Source organism: Nipponia nippon, unplaced genomic scaffold (assembly GCF_047370975.1).
Source record: "Nipponia nippon isolate SJK-2023a ecotype South Korea unplaced genomic scaffold, ASM4737097v1 scaffold_5, whole genome shotgun sequence".
Lineage (NCBI taxonomy): Eukaryota > Metazoa > Chordata > Aves > Pelecaniformes > Threskiornithidae > Nipponia > Nipponia nippon.
The window spans coordinates 78,693,601-78,709,730 of NW_028262369.1; the positions used below are offsets into that span (position 1 = coordinate 78,693,601).

The 16,130-nt window shown below is 37.9% G+C and overlaps 1 protein-coding gene across 9 annotated transcripts in view; it reads left to right on the forward strand.

The window, feature by feature from the left end:
* The window catches only part of LRP2 (LDL receptor related protein 2), a 168,662-nt gene that overhangs the window by 72,881 nt on the left and 79,651 nt on the right, over positions 1–16,130 (forward strand). For all 9 annotated transcript variants that reach the window (XR_015698695.1, XR_015698694.1, XM_087731279.1 and 6 more), the window contains exons 35-45: positions 291–457; positions 3,882–4,025; positions 4,996–5,105; positions 6,279–6,456; positions 6,800–7,013; positions 7,505–7,744; positions 7,878–8,066; positions 9,189–10,109; positions 10,514–10,679; positions 11,523–11,681; positions 15,172–15,461. Coding sequence is in view for 7 of the 9 variants with exons in the window: in XM_087731279.1 (XP_087587405.1) it covers positions 291–457; positions 3,882–4,025; positions 4,996–5,105; positions 6,279–6,456; positions 6,800–7,013; positions 7,505–7,744; positions 7,878–8,066; positions 9,189–10,109; positions 10,514–10,679; positions 11,523–11,681; positions 15,172–15,461 (2,778 nt within the window). In the remaining 2 variants the exon portion in view is untranslated. The remainder of the gene's footprint in view (positions 1–290; positions 458–3,881; positions 4,026–4,995; positions 5,106–6,278; positions 6,457–6,799; positions 7,014–7,504; positions 7,745–7,877; positions 8,067–9,188; positions 10,110–10,513; positions 10,680–11,522; positions 11,682–15,171; positions 15,462–16,130) is intronic.

The window sequence follows — 16,130 nt, forward strand, 5'->3', positions numbered from 1 at the left end:
TGGCCAGCAATGAGTGATCCTGCCTTATTTACTTCCTCCTTCTCGGAATTTGCTTGCACATGCATTGTGATTGCACAGTGCTGAAACTTTAAATGTTACAACAATTACAATAACTGATAACCTCACTCCTAGTGAAGTAACAAACTCTTAGGTAAGTGGTTGCAAAATATCACTGGTAACATTCAACTATTCTCAGCATCAGGGAACTTTTGGGTGGGAGAGGAGAAGCATATCATAATGCCACTTTCTTGATCAGAAACAACTCTGAATTACATTATATGTTTTCACAGTTGAACACCCTTTCCTTATTGCTGTAAGAGATAATATAATTTATGGAATTTCTCTGAACCCTGAGGAGAAGACGAATGATGCTATGGTTCCAATAGCAGGAGTTCAAAATGGTGTTGATGTTGACTTTGATGACTCCGAACAGATGATTTATTGGGTTGAAAATCCAGTAAGTTAGTATTTGTGTTCAAAATGTGCACTAAAATAAGACTTTTTATTTTAAAATAAGGATTTTGACTGAAATATATTAGCATTGCAAGTTTTTGGTTTTTTTTTTTGTGGGGTTTGTTTGTTTGTTTGTTTGTTTTTCCCCCTAGGATAAGATAAAGAAGCTTCATCTCTTCTGTAAATTAGTTTTCATCTTTGTCAGCTGAAATATTTTATTAATGCTGTTTCTGGCTCAGCCAGAGACATGAACGGGAAATATCAGAAAGCATTGACAGAACCATACTTTCAGCCCCCCTTCACTCTTTCTCCTCCGTCTTTACTTAGGACTTAATCCTGCAAATACAGCCAGAACACTTCTCCATGGGAGCAGTATGTTGGACACAGTGGCACTAAACATTAGAATGAAAATACATGCATCTAGACTGAGCACTTAATAAAGTAACATAGTAGAGAGGCATGTTTTTCTTTAAATAGATGAAAATGGTTGCAAAGCCACACCAATTTCCAAGTAGCACGTATGAGGCTTATAGATGTAAAAGGTAGTTTGAACTAATTTTTAATAGTTGATTATAATTGTTTGACTAAGCATTTTTAATACTTATCCTGAACTAAGAAATGATATGTGTTCCCTAAGGCTAACTTGCCACAAAAAATTTCCAATTTTTGCAGGATGGACACTTCAAAAAAAAAAAAAAAAAAAAAAAGTGTTGGCAGTCTGGGAAATGGATGTGGTAGGAAACTGCTGATTCAGCAATATGTGTTCACTCTTGGAAACTTAAAAGCAGTTCTTTTTTCAAGAAAAGCAGTGCTTAGGTCCTGTAGAAGTATAATGGTAGAGAAGATTTCTGTAGTTATGTTTTACAGAAACAATTCACACTAACTTTTTACCTTTCATTCACACAAGATTTAAGTTTTTTTTTTCCCTGAACGTGTTTCCCTTACATTTTGCAGGTTTGAAGTAAAACTAAGTTTAAAAACCACTCATTTTAAAGCCTTTTGTGTGTCACTCGTAAAGGAATTATAATTTATTTAATTATTTATTCCTTTAAAATTAGAATGTTTAGTTCCCCTGAAGTATTTAAATAGATCTATTTAAGCAAACCTTTGCCCAGGGAACTAGATAAATACTCAGGAATCTATTTGATCCTCCATGCAGTCTGAAAAAAAGGTTCTTGACAGATCTCAGCCAGCAGGTACAGCTGACATTTACAAGAGATTGAACAGTTCTGTAGGAGGTCATGGGCTGATATATCCATTAACAGAGCTGGCAAGTGAAACGCCAGGTGCCTCTGCAGGCTGAGTGCGGGTAAGTGCTGTATTTTAGTTAGGTGTCGAGCTCCAGCCTGACAATGTGTGACTGTGGGCTGTGCCCCCATCTGTACCCCTGACCTGGAGGCCTCAGGCTGCTGTTGCTCTCAAACAGAGCTGAGACACCTGTGTCAGTCATGGCTCGCTCTCTGAAGAAAGATATTTCTCTAGTTTCTAATGACAGAAGCATATTTGCTTACTTCCTTAATTGTAGCGCTTGTCCATTACCACAAGGCCTCTTCCTTAACACCCTGTTTTGCCTCCATCTCTTGCATGTTTGGGTTTTCCTGGGGTTTGTCTACACTTGCATAGTTTGTAGCTGTAATTTCCCTGCCAGTGTTGGCGACAGTTGAAGCTGTAGTTAGAGCTCAAGTGAACATCCATCAACTTGTTCAACCTGTCTGAAGCAAATTCAGGAAACAGAGATAAATATCAGAGTCCTCCCTATTCTACTCGAAAAACACTTCAAAGTATTTTTATCTTCAGCTGTCATGTTCCATAGGTTATTAATTGTAAATGTCAATAATAGGCAGGAGAATTCCGAACTGTCTTTAAAGTGCCTATCATACTAGACACTGTTGTAAATATTCAACATCCATCAGGCTCTCAAAGTAGGCTTTATACGGTACCAAAAGTTATCCTACTTTCCTACATTTTTCTGTAGGCCTGAGGATTCAAGGACAGGTTAATTTGCAAATAGCACTACATTGTTAGGATTCAGCAGCCAGCACTCTACCGGTGTCTAAGAAATCCTACCTATTTAAGCCAGCAGTGAATTTGTCCTGGAGTTCTTGTTCAGATTTTTGCCATCTGATATGTTGATTCCTTTCTGAAGCACCGGTTTCAATTCTGCACTGAGATATTTAGACAGTATACTGATATCATGGTAACAATGCAATTAAGAATATGCATGGACCAAATGATCACTGGGTGCTTTTCCTAAACCTGATTCTACCTTGTTTCTGCTCTGAGATGGCAACTGCAACCTGTTCTCCATTTTTTACTCCCTGGCCTGCTCTGTCTCTGCCTCTCCCTCCTACCTTCCTGAACTGGGCTAGTTTTAGCTGCACAGCTTCTGCCTTCAAGTGGTGCAAAGTTCAGGCTCTCATGGTGCGCTGTCCCTTCGAGTTGGCAGTGCCCCTCTGTCTTTCCAGCAAAGTGCCAGAGCAGAACAAACCGACTGCACATACTGCCTCAGTGAAGAACTGGAGCGGTGAGTCCCAGTGCTACCTTGTCTGGGAGCCTGCACCACAGAGTGAGATCTTCCCAGGACAGGCGCAGGATGTCTGCATCAGTGGAGGAGGAAGTAATTGGTGAGGAGAGAGAAACAGATTTCAAAACTTGCTCACAGCTCCCCTAGCCCTACTGACTTCTTCTCCAAAAGGCTTAATAACATGCGATAGCTGCTGGTATTTCAATTCTGCATTAATACTAGTGAAAGATTCACGTGATAATATGCAGGACTTCTGCAGAACACCTGTAAAACTCACATAACCTGAAGAAAGCTCAGGAAGGCAGCTATAGTAACCACTTAAGACCTTTATCTGTTTAGTGCTTGTTTATATCATGCTTTAGCATCACACACTGTAGCTAATACCATAGAATCTGCAAGTCATAAGTTATCATTTCAAGGACTACCCTTATGAAGAAACCTGGAAGGATAATCTTAGTCTTGATTCTTGCTATTACAGCTTATTAAAAATTTCATTCTTAAATATTTATGCATGGAGAGAACACTATTTTCCTTTACTAGATTTCAGGTATATTTCAGGTTAACTGAGGTATCCTGGTAAAAATCTTTTGATAATGAAATACAAATTACAGAAGTGCGACTGTATATAGCTTAAATATATACAGTTCAACCTTATAAAATATAGTCATTTTATTTCTGTCAATCAGGTTTTGGTTGGTGAACAGTAATGCCTCTTCACACTGGATAATTATGATTTACAGTAATATTTTTACCATGTTTATGCATTGAGCATATACAAATACATTTCTCTCTACTGGATTTTGCTAAGAACAGATTGTAATATAAAGTAAGTGCTCATGTAGTTGGAATAGAACAGTGCTTTCTGCTCTTGACATTTTTTCACTTTTGTTATCTTTTTCCCAAGGGTGAAATTCACAGAGTGAGGTCAGATGGAGCCAACAGGACAGTTTTTGCTCCAGCAGCTGTTATCGGTGCTCCTATTGGTCTGGCATTGGACTGGATATCTGCAAACCTGTATTACAGTAACCCAGGGACACAGTCAATTGAGGTAATTATTTAAGAGGGACAACTGGAAAGTAAGAGCCTAGATTTTTCACTGCTATGTATCCAGGTTGAAATTAGTAATTTTTTTTTTTAGTGAAAAGATGAAATTAGATTTATTTTAAAATGCAAACAGTCTATAGAAAAATACTTTATGAACTTGAAGGGATAAACCTAAATTTGAGCATAGTCAAAAAGATTGAAAGCAGTATATTCTGGGAACTTTACTTGTGCATAGATCTCTTTTTTTTTTTTTTTTTTTTTTTCTTTTCTTTTTCTCCCCCTGCCAAGTCATTAGGCTTCTGTTGTTTGACATACAACCTCTCTGATCACTAGAGTTACTATTGTTATTACTATTCTCACTTTAAATCAATGATCCTAATGCAGCACCTCTGCTAGTAAAGGATTGTTGCCATCAAATGCAGTAAGATCCGCTCCTAAATGCTTTGATATCATATTATGTAGCTTTCTGGAGAGTAGCAGTCTGATGGTATGTGAAGGATAAAATTGCCATTTAGTGTAGGGAAATAGAGGATAAGCAATATATAATACAGTAATGACTGTGAATAAGCAGAATCATTAATGTCCTTGTCCCAAAATATAAATACATAGTATTAAATTAAAAGGCAGCTAATTTAAACAAATAAAATTGAATACTTTCTGAATCAGCATTTCATCAACCCGTTCAGCCTGTAATACTTTGAAGATATTATAGAAGCTGAAAGATTAACTATTTTTATACCTAGGATGTTTACTTGTTTACATAGGCAGGTTCTAAGCTGCAAGCAGCTCATTCAAGGGGTGCATGTTAGAGAAGGGAGATGGTTAGAGTACAGAACAATGTGCTTTTTCTTCATAGGATTTGAGAGAGTCTTCTGCAATTTCAACTCCCTGTGGATTTAGGCTTCCTTCCTTTAATTTGAAAATCTATCATAAGTTCTATATTACGTGCTCTGATGAGTTCAATGTTTGCATAGGTCCTGAAGCTGCATGGTGACGTAATGTACAGGAAAACACTGATTACCAATGATGGCACCTCTCTGGGAGCTGGCATGCCGATTGGTTTGACAGTTGATCCAGCGAGAGGGTAAATTTCCAAAATTGCTGTTGTCTTTGCACATGAGTATATTCTCCACGTTTTTCTTAATTTTTAGGGTCTTCAGCTTCCATCCTGGATTTGACATGGTTTTGTTTTTTTTCGTATTTGTGCAGACTTTATTTACTCTTTTTAAGCCCTAGAAAATAATTGCATGGCTTCATAAATTGTTGCATAGATGTTCATTCTCCTTAATTTACCATATACTTATATGGTAAAATTTTTCAGTTAAAAAGGATCTCAGAATATTATGAGTGTGAAAAAAATCTCTGAAAAATGGGAACCCAGAGTAAAGAGAACTCTAAAGTCTTTCTTTATAATATCTTGTGATGTCTGTCTTGAGGCCTATCCATAGTAGAAAGACACACTACATGGGAAGAATGTCACATATTAAACAGCATAGCAATAAATATGATTTTACTGCTTTCTCCCAAAAAGAATTGTAATTTGCCTTTTTTTTTTTTCCCCCAACAGAGTACTCAAAATTGCAATATGATTCTTCCCCCCCCCCCCCAATCACAGTGTTCCATAGGACTATATTAGTAATGAGACAGTTCTGCTCGTGACTTGGCAGGCTTTCAGATGAATTGATGCCTGACTTTTTGTCCCTAGTTGGGAGTCTGGCTGCCATGCGCGCTAGGTGTTCTTCAGCAGCTGAGGCCAGGTCGGTGCACATATTCCCCAGAGCCAGATAATGGAATTCTATTTCATATAGATTTTTTGAACTTGTAGTTTTAATTCCAAATTGGAACCAAACTCACTGCTGAAACCTTGCAGCCATATGTGAAACAGATAATTATTCTCCTGCTTTCTTGTTACAGTCCTAATACTCTACTGAGTTTACCTACTGACAGTATTGTGGGATGATATAGGGGAGGTTATGGATTTCTAAAAATTATTTAACAGGCATTGTTCTCTTTTTCAACAGAAACAGACATTTCTCTTTTTCAAGGCATTTCTCTTTTTCAAGAGAACAAGCATTTTTCTCTTTTTTTCAAACAAGTTCTCTTCTTCATTGTGGCCTGGTTCAAAGTGAACTCTGTTCAGCATGTGCTGAAGTATTTGGCTGATGAAGGAGATGGATTTAAGCATATACTCAAGTGACTCTGATCCATTGATCTCTGTTATCAGCTTTCGTAACAGATGTGATAATATGTGTTACAGGAAGCTGTACTGGACAGACCAGGGAACTGACAGTGGAGTCCCAGCAAAGATTGCCAGTGCAAACATGGATGGATCAGGCATACAAACGCTCTTCACTGGCAACCTTGACCATGTAGAGTTCATTACCATTGACATTAAGGAACAAAAGCTATACTGGGCTGTCACAAGCACAGGAGTGGTAGGAGATATTTTTTTAATAATTGCTTTTTCACCTGTTCATCTGTCTTGGTGTCCGTGGTTCATATCAGTAATTCAGTTACTTTAGTTTACTCATGTAACTGGGAATTGCAGGACCGAGCAAAATCTGAATAACTGTTGTTACTAATTACCATGAAAAATATATGATGAATTTGAATGAAAAAACAGAAATTGTTATTGACATCCTGCTGACCCTTTCCTTCCTACCTTGTATATAAAGATATCATGCACGAAGAAATTTTAGTAGCATACATTCCATTTTAATTTTGTATTGAACTTTTATTATAAGAAATGTAATATTAAGCTTTAAATTGATTTCTTAGATTGAGAAAGGCAACGTGGATGGTACAAATCGTGTGACTCTGGTGGTTCATCTTTCTCATCCATGGGGAATTGCTGTGTATGATACCTTTCTGTACTACACTGATCGAGATTATGAAGTTATTGAACGAGTTGACAAGTCCACTGGAGCAAACAAAGTAGTGCTGAGAGATAATGTCCCAAGACTGAAATGCCTACGTGTGTATTACAGAGACAGTGAGTATTTGCTAAAGAGGTATTTCAGGATATCCAACTTGTGACACCTTGTGATACTTGCTTACCTCGGAGCCAGAATGCATGCTCTTTCAAAGGAAATGGTTTGATTAGGCTTTCAGGAAAAGTGTCAGAAGCATTTTACCTGGTTTTGGTAAAAAGATGTTCCAGCATCCAGTTAAGGCATCTATTGGCACATGTAGTTTTACTAAAATATTATCAATGTAATATTGACTAAATAACAAATTTTGTTACTTTGGCTTCAAATTTATATATCCATTTTATCTAATTCTTGGCCCCATTGATCTTAGATGACAAGAAACCAGCAAATCCATTGCTAATGCTTATGTGCTAAAATGTACAGTGATTAAAATCTTTATTTTTGTCAGCTGGTTGTTAATACTGTGCAAGTATATGAATTTGGTTATACATCCGCAGGAGTTTGTGATGATACAGTTCAGATTTTTATGTCTTGTCATGTGTGTCTTTCACAGATTCTGCTGGTTCCTCAAATGGCTGCAGTAATAATATTGGAGTTTGTCAGCAGCTTTGCCTGCCTGTACCTGGTGGATTATTCTCCTGTGCCTGTGCTACTGGCTTTCAGCTAAATCCTGATAACAGAACCTGTTCCCCATACAGTTCTTTTGTAATTGTTTCTATGCTTTCTGCAATTAAAGGATTTAGTTTAGAGACGTCTGATCACTCTGAAGCCATGGTACCACTGGCAGGAAGAGGTATGTGAATATTATAGTAGGAAAAAATCTTATATTGCCTAATATTTTGGCATTTCTTGCTGGCATAGCACATGTTTTAAATAAGTTAGTTTATATCAAAGATAATTAATTATTACTTTTCAAAATATTTCAGGACGAAATGCACTTCACGTGGATGTTCACATGCCTTCTGGTTTCATTTACTGGTGCGACTTCAGTAGCACGATTTCTTCCCAGAATGCAATACGTAAAATTAAACCTGATGGTTCTTATTTTAGAAATATTGTTACAAATGGAATAGGACGAAATGGGATCCGTGGCATTGCAATTGACTGGGTAGCAGGTAAGCATAGCTGAATTTAGGAGAATGTTATTCTTCACAGATTGTAAAATTTTTAGACTAACATAAATGGATCCTAATGGGACTATTTTGAATGGAAGTCCTATGATTCTAACTTGTTTGTCTATGGAATGATTTTAAAACAAGAGGAAGTAATGAATGACTCTTATGTTTATATATATGTGTAAAAATGAAAGTTTATCAGAGCAGATGTATAGAACCTTTTCTCTCATGATGCTTTCATATTTGTCTAGGTCTCTCTTCTTGTCTCTGCATTCATGAGTAGCCGTTATCCAGTGTGCTACTATACTTTACTGCCATAGTGAAAAATGTGTACCAGAGAAGAGTGCACAAAAGTTGTCTGATGACAGTGTTAATAAGAAAGAAGGACCCTTCATCTGCCCTCAGATTGCGGTGTACAAATCCTATAAATTATAATTAAAAGTAAAGAAAGCAGAAGAAATACTTTGTCTTTGAACTTTAATTTCCCCACTTGCACTTCCTGTTCCTATTTAAACATATTAGAGATTAATTCAAATATTAACTTTTCAGAAAGTGTTCATCAACTCTAAGTAGCTGACCATTGCCATTAATACCTTTATTTTATACGTATACATACTTTATATATGTTTTGCAAAAGTTCTTCTGTTGATTGATAGGCTTGTTGGGATGAGTTTTAGAATAATCATCTGCTGTATACACTTAATTTAGTCACTGTATACAGTGCTGTGCCATAACATGGATTTCATAGTTGTGTGTTGTAAAAGGGAAAGGGATAAGAGTATGGAAGGGCAAGCCAAAGGCTTAGATTAAAAAAAAAAAAAAAAGCACACACCTAAAGAACAACTGTAGTTAATGCACTTTTGATCTTGTACCACTGATTTTTTCCCCATGGTAATCAATGAGGATTTAGCAATTAATTGATTATTGTCAGTTTGGGTGTCTTCTTCCTAATTCTTCAAAGTGTAGGCAAGTACCTTATGCTTCCAACTACTAAGATGTTCATTGATATTCATTTTATGGTTTAGTATTTTATCAGCTCATGTTTCTCAGGTGTTGATGCTATATATTAACTTTCTGATTTGTTTTTCTGCTTTGTTTTTTTTTTTTCTTCTTTAAATATAGGAAATCTTTATTTTACAAATGCATTCCTGACAGAGACTTTTATAGAAGTTTTGCGTTTAAACACAACTTATCGCCGTGTTCTGCTTAAAACTACCATAGATATGCCAAGACACATAGTAGTTGACCCAAAAACCAGATATCTGTTCTGGGCAGATTATGGGCAAAATCCAAAGATTGAACGTGCATTTCTTGACTGCACCAACAGAACAGTTCTTGTGTCTGAGGGCATTGTCACACCTCGTGGGTTGGCCATAGATCACAGCAATGGCTACATTTACTGGGTGGATGATTCATTAGATATGATTGCAAGAATTCAGCCTGATGGTGGTGATGTTGAAATTGTGCGTTACGGCAGTCGCTACCCAACTCCGTATGGTATCACTGTCTTTGGCAATTCTATGATCTGGGTGGATCGGAACCTGAAAAAAGTCTTCCAAGCCAGCAAGGAGCCAGGCAATACTGATCAGCCAACAGTAATACGAGACAACATTAATTGGCTAAGGGATGTTACCATTTACGACAGTAATTTCCAGTCACGTTCACCCCTTGATGTCAACAACAATCCTTGTTTGGACAACAATGGAGGCTGTTCTCATCTGTGTTTTGCCCTGCCTGACATGCAGACGCCGAAATGTGGTTGTGCCTTTGGAACACTAGGCAGTGATGGCAAGAGATGTTCCATTTCAACTGATGATTACCTGATTTTTGCTCTTGAGAATGCCCTCAGAAGTATCCACCTGGATCCTGAAAATCACAGTCCTCCCTTCCGCACAGTCAATGTGTTAAGAACTGCAGTGGCCCTGGATTTTGACAGCATAAACAACCGAATATATTTTACACAAAGTTATCCTTCAGGGACAGGAAGAATCAGTTATGTTAGTATTTACTCAGGAATTGGCTCTCCAACAGTAGTTGCATCTGGTAAGTGTGCTGAAATGTGATACAAAGTAATTGAATATTGAAAACAAAATGGACTGCAACACCTAGCACTAGCTCAGCAGGTATTTTTCTGCTAATGATCAAGGTGGACTATTTAGTTAAGATATCTGATGAAATGCTCCTTTTGACTCTTCTCCTTATTTTTTTCCTCTTCTGAGATTCTTATTTCGTCTTGATCACAATGAAATGGAAATATAAAACTGGTTAAATATTATTAAGTTCTGAGTCCCAAGTATTCTTCAGATTTTTAAATGGACAAATTTGCATTGATACCAATGGCATTTCAAAGAGATCTTTGGCGTTGCCACATTATAATAGGCGAGGAGTATTGCAATGTTTCAGGAATCCATACTGAACTTGTGTGTATTTGCTTGCATGTGTCTAAGACCTGGGGACTCCAGATGGCATAGCCTTTGACTGGATCAACAACAGAGTTTACTACAGTGACTACCTCAATCAGACTATCAGCTCAATGGCTGTGGATGGATCTAACCGTACAGTGATTGCCCGGGTTCCACGACCAAGAGCTGTTGTATTAGATCCCTGCAGAGGGTATGTGTTGTACTTTGTATACTTTATTTTGACTGCAGGTGAAACGACAATTCAGACTTTGACGACAACTGCCAGATACTTCCTGTTCTGAGCCCTAAGTTCCAGCTGTGCATAACCATCCCAGATCTCATTCTTTAGTTTTAAGTTATCTAAGCTGATCTCAGCCTCAGAGATTTGAATTTTTTTCTAAGATTTTTAGAACATCTCTGACTGTGTAGTGCATGAGGCTCCATTTAGTGAGGGTGGGAGCCAGGCACTGGGGGTAAATGAGAACAATGTTCAAAGCAGGTGTTTGGCAAGCAACTAACCATCTTCTATTTGCTGTGTAAGGCACAAAAACAAAGCATATTTGTTGAAACCAAGATTTCTTCAAGAATATCCTATCATGATAATCAGGTGGTGCTGCCAAGAGATCTCTCTATTTAGAGTCTCATATGATCTTTCCCTTTTTCTGTTGCATTTCCTGAGTGCCTCAGAAGAATTTGTGTTTCAGTATCAAAACATTCCGTGAAAGGCTGGGGGCATTACTGTATTATACTGTATTTCTAATTTCATTACTAATTATACTGTATTTCAAATGAAGAAAAATAAGAGATTAATTGACTTTACTGGATTCTCGCAGGAGCTAGAAAAACTTTTCTGAAGTTCACTGCAGTGGACCCCAGTGATCCCTGCTAGAAGATTCCCTTGTCAATGTGGGCCAAAATAGCAGAAGTTCTTTTCCACTAGTTTTGCACTGCACACTTTAGTGAGGGACACCAGGGTGGAAATATCCTGAAGCAGATAAGAGCTGTGTGAACTTTATCTGCTGAAAATATAATCTTGTCATCATGTTATTGACAGTTATATGTACTGGACTGACTGGAGTTCAAATGCAAAGATAGAACGAGCTACACTTGGAGGAAACTTCAGAACACCTATTGTGAGCACCAATTTGGTATGGCCAAATGGGCTTACCCTGGACTATGAAGAACAGCAGCTATACTGGGCTGATGCAAATCTGTATGTATTGATAACACACTTGTTGGTTTACATTTGATTAATTTTGTAATAGATCTATTATTTATTTTTCCTCATTTTTTTAAACTGTTTTTCAGCATTTCAATTGAATTTGGTACTTTGTATTATAGAATGTTGAGTTACTTAATAGCAATGCAATGTCAAGTCTTGATATTGATGTGGAACTACTGCACAATAACAAGTTTTGTTATGCCACAGTGTAGATTTAGTCCACTGCTTTATGGCATCTGTACCCACTGGCAGTTTGTTCATCTTACGTGCAACTCAGGGCTCTTACAAGCATCTTCTCTAACAAATACAATCCCAGTGCACATTTTACGTCATTCATTGCTCATGGTTAATGCCTGTCACCTGTGGAATTTGGCATGATGTTCTTGCCGTTGCCTACCAGACAGAACTCTACCCTTCAATCTATGCCACCAGAATTTCTGCCGTCAGCAGGAAAGTTTTTAAAAATAATTTAGTTTGTAGCCATTCAAATTCACCCATGGTATCAGAGAAATCACTGCAGCAATCAGACCTTTCCCCTCTGGTTTCTTCAGCATAGCAGTTCTTTTGCAGGTTTCTCCTTTGCTGTGATGGAAAAGCGATGTCTGTAATGTAGTAGCTCGTATGGTCTGTGCCTCTATTGGATCTTCTGGGAGGAAGGCATACTTATCTGGATTCATCTGTGTGCAGGAGGGCTGGGCACCTGTAGTGGGACCCTCTATTTTAAGGGGAATGCAAGATGTCAAATGAGACATCCTCTTTTCTTTTTCAAACTCTGATTAATGGAGGTAGGGGAGCATATGCTTAAACAGTATGAAGTCGTCTTTATTCTGACTTCCACAGGGAGGGCCTTTACCTCTTCAGAGAGACAGGTACCAGCGTGGGGTAAGATATGAATACCAGACACTCAAAAATAACAGTGCTCCTTAGCTCTGAATGCACCAAGGGAACACAAGGGTGAGCTGTATCGGCTCCTCCATTTTTACTTTGCTTGTTCTCCTCTTGTTTATGCTAGTCTCCCAAAGGTGCTATCCCTCTTTCTCTAAAACAGTGTTTCTGTTCTTTTCTTCTAGACCCTGCTGTTGCTTGTAAGTACTGTGATACCATTGGGCACACACGCAAGTCTTGAGATATATCTCAAGTAGATAGAACGTATATGCTAGTTGTACACTATTCCTTTCCCATATCTTCACAGTTGCTGCATGCAACATAGTAAGAATCTCTCACCAGGTAGCATACTGACACTCGGGAACTGTGGCATGAAAGGGGGAAATTACCTGAGCCTGTATTGCAGGAGAGTTGCATTTGAGCTTCTTTTCTTTTGTAGAAGTGCAATTTCATAGAAAAGTGTCTTTCTGCGCTTTTCCCACCACTGTTCTTTCACATTAAAGCTTTTGCCTTATAAAGTGTCTGCCTATTATTATTTTCCTGTAATAATTACTAAAATTCTGTTTTTTCTTCTCCTGCTTATATGAAACGCAGCTTTTTGCTTCCTACTAGTGATGACAAAGGAGACAGGCTGTTCAGCTTGTTGAGAAATTTCTTATCTGCTCATTTTCTCTCATTGGCCATTTCCATTCTTATTCAACCCACACTGGTAGTCTAGTAAATGCCTTAAATACAATTGGTAATAATTACATTTTGTCTCTAGTGGAGACTTAAACATACAGTTGCTTTGAGGTTAGATAAAATAAGTTCAAGTGATTTTCTTATTGCTAATGCTAAGTTGTTGGAGCATTTCTGTGTTTCTGTGAGAACTCTTTTGGTGGCTTGAACTGCAGGATGGAGCTTCCGCTTGGAGTCTCCAACAACATTTGGCCCTTCTGATTTCACAGGCAAGAAGTATTGGCCATGCAGTGATGAACAGGGAAAGAAGCTGCTAGCAGGAAGAAAATCACTGGGTATGATGTCTTTAGTCCCACAGCTTCCTTATCCTTACCCTTCATAGAGCCATTCTGGGATTCTTATTAGCTCCTTTTCAGAAGCTTGTGCGTGAAAGATGCCTCAACCTCTTAGACAATTGTTCTGTTCCATTGACATTGCATAAACACCACTCTACTTCTTAGGCATTATGCCTTTATACATAAGCAAACACACTGTCCTACCTCCATCTGCTCTTTAGAGATCAGTATTAAGAGCAATGCAGTTGAATGATGCCATCCTTCATGGAGCAGAGACAACCTGAAATGTGTTCTTTCTGTCAGTAAGTGGTTGGCAACCTTGCCATGTGAACACTACAGTGTGACTGAACAGCAAGATGCTGGGAGCTGGAGGCAAGGAACAGCCTTTATCCATGCTCATTCTTGTTCTACTATCTTCAACTTGCTGACGGTACCTCATCTCATTTTCAGCATTTACTTACATCTTGATGTTTTTCTGTCAAGCTCTTTCTCTTCCTTTGAATAATCCAGGCTATTATTTGTTAATTCTTCTCTTGTTATCCTCATTGCAAATAACTTTTGAGCATCCTCCATTTTCTCTTCTCTCATGCTTTATTCTTGTATAGTCTGCCTATCTCAGACAGGAATCTGTGTGGTAAAAGGAACCTCTAACATTTGTTATCATTTTATAAACAATGCTTAGAAAAAATGTCCTTGCATGAACAGTACATATTGAGTCTTCTGGCATCAGCATGTCTTCTCCTGCTTCCCCACTGACCTTTGCTGAAGTGGTCATCAAGGGTGGGAAGGGCTGAAGGGGAGAAGCAGTGACAAGGTGGTTGTGGGTCAGTAGTGCCATCTGTGCAAGTGAAGAATGGTTCACATACAACAGAACATGTCTATCGCAGAACTTGGAGTTGAACCCTGATTTTCTGGGGCTCCTTGAAGTCTTGTTTGTTGGAATTTTTTTTATCATTGCAAACACTGTTCCTAAGGCAGAATCAAAACTGGAAGATCAACTAGGAAGAAATGTTTATTATAAACTATATATTTGTGGCTATTAGATGTTATATATGTGGTGGTTATTATATATTAGAACTGTTTTCTCCTCCTGTACTCCTATGTGAGAAACAGCAGAAAATGCATGTTTATAGTCTCGTGAATTTGCTTGTACTTCCTGATTGTGTAAATTTCGATCTGCAGAAGATAAAACTGAAATGAAAACTATGTCCCATTTCATGGGACTGTTGGTTTTCTCCTGGTACAAGAAGTCGTTAACATCATACCCATTCCAAAAGTGTATTCTCTCATGAATTTTTGCATTCAGTTTAGCTCTCAGTAGCGTGGCTGTTTAAACATTTCAATCTTGAGCCTGATTACTTCCAGTACATTATTGTGTCGGTATTACAGAGCTGCTACTCTGCATCACTATTGAAGCCATAGACTGGAAAATTTGAGATTTTTAACTCATAACAGCACCCTACATATTGGTGTACATTACTGAAATGGTGGATACTAGTTGCCAGACTAATCAGGGCATGGCTTTATACATAAGTTAAAACACTTCTTTCTTTTAAGATGTAATCATTTCTTTCTTATTTTAGGCAGAAGATTGAGCGATGCTCTCTCACTGGTACAAATCGTGAGGTAATTGTTAGCACTGCTCTGCATCCATTTGCAATGACATTGTTTGATCAGCACATATATTGGACAGACTGGAACACACGAAGCATTTACCGAGCTAATAAATATGATGGTTCAGATCAGATTGTAATGATCATGAATCTTCCACAAAGACCAATGGATATTCATGTCTGGGCAAAAAGTAAGCAGCAGCAATGTACCAACCCTTGCAACCAGTTCAATGGTGGCTGCAGTCACATCTGTGCACCAGGTAAGCTGTTATGCTAGATGACTGTAAGCTATTAGTGTTGCCTATATTGGAGTGCATAGTATAGCAGTTTTAGTCACATGAGGACAGCTGAAATATTTCTTAGTGTTCCTAAATGTTTAATATTTATTTTATTTATAAATGCAATCAAAATGTTTGCCATTCAAGGTCATGGTATTTTGCCAGCACACCTGAGGGTTGTGTATGAGAATCCTCACAAATAAAAATTATGGGTTTCTCTAATTTAAATCAAAACATTGTTTTCTGGGGTTTTAACTTTTTTTTTCCTCTGGGATGAGACATGATGTGAGCTCTGCAGCATATGGTTACCTTAGGAATACATACTGATACGCTGTATACTGAACAGATGTTTCCTACCACATATTTTAAAAGAATCTTTATGGTCATTACTTCTTTATCATGTGATATTATGAAGTCTTTCCTTAGTGATTAATTTCCAAAATAAACATTTCTACTGCCTCGTTTTAAATGTTGGACAATTACTAAGAAGACAGCACAAACTGATTTCTATCTACACTGTGGGGCAGGTGTCTTTTTGAGTCATGGACTCCAGAAACATACTCTGTATCATCAGCTGCATATTGGGGTGAGACCTGAGTGACATATGTATCCCATCTTATATCTCTCCTTGTGGATGTGTAAGGAGAGAGC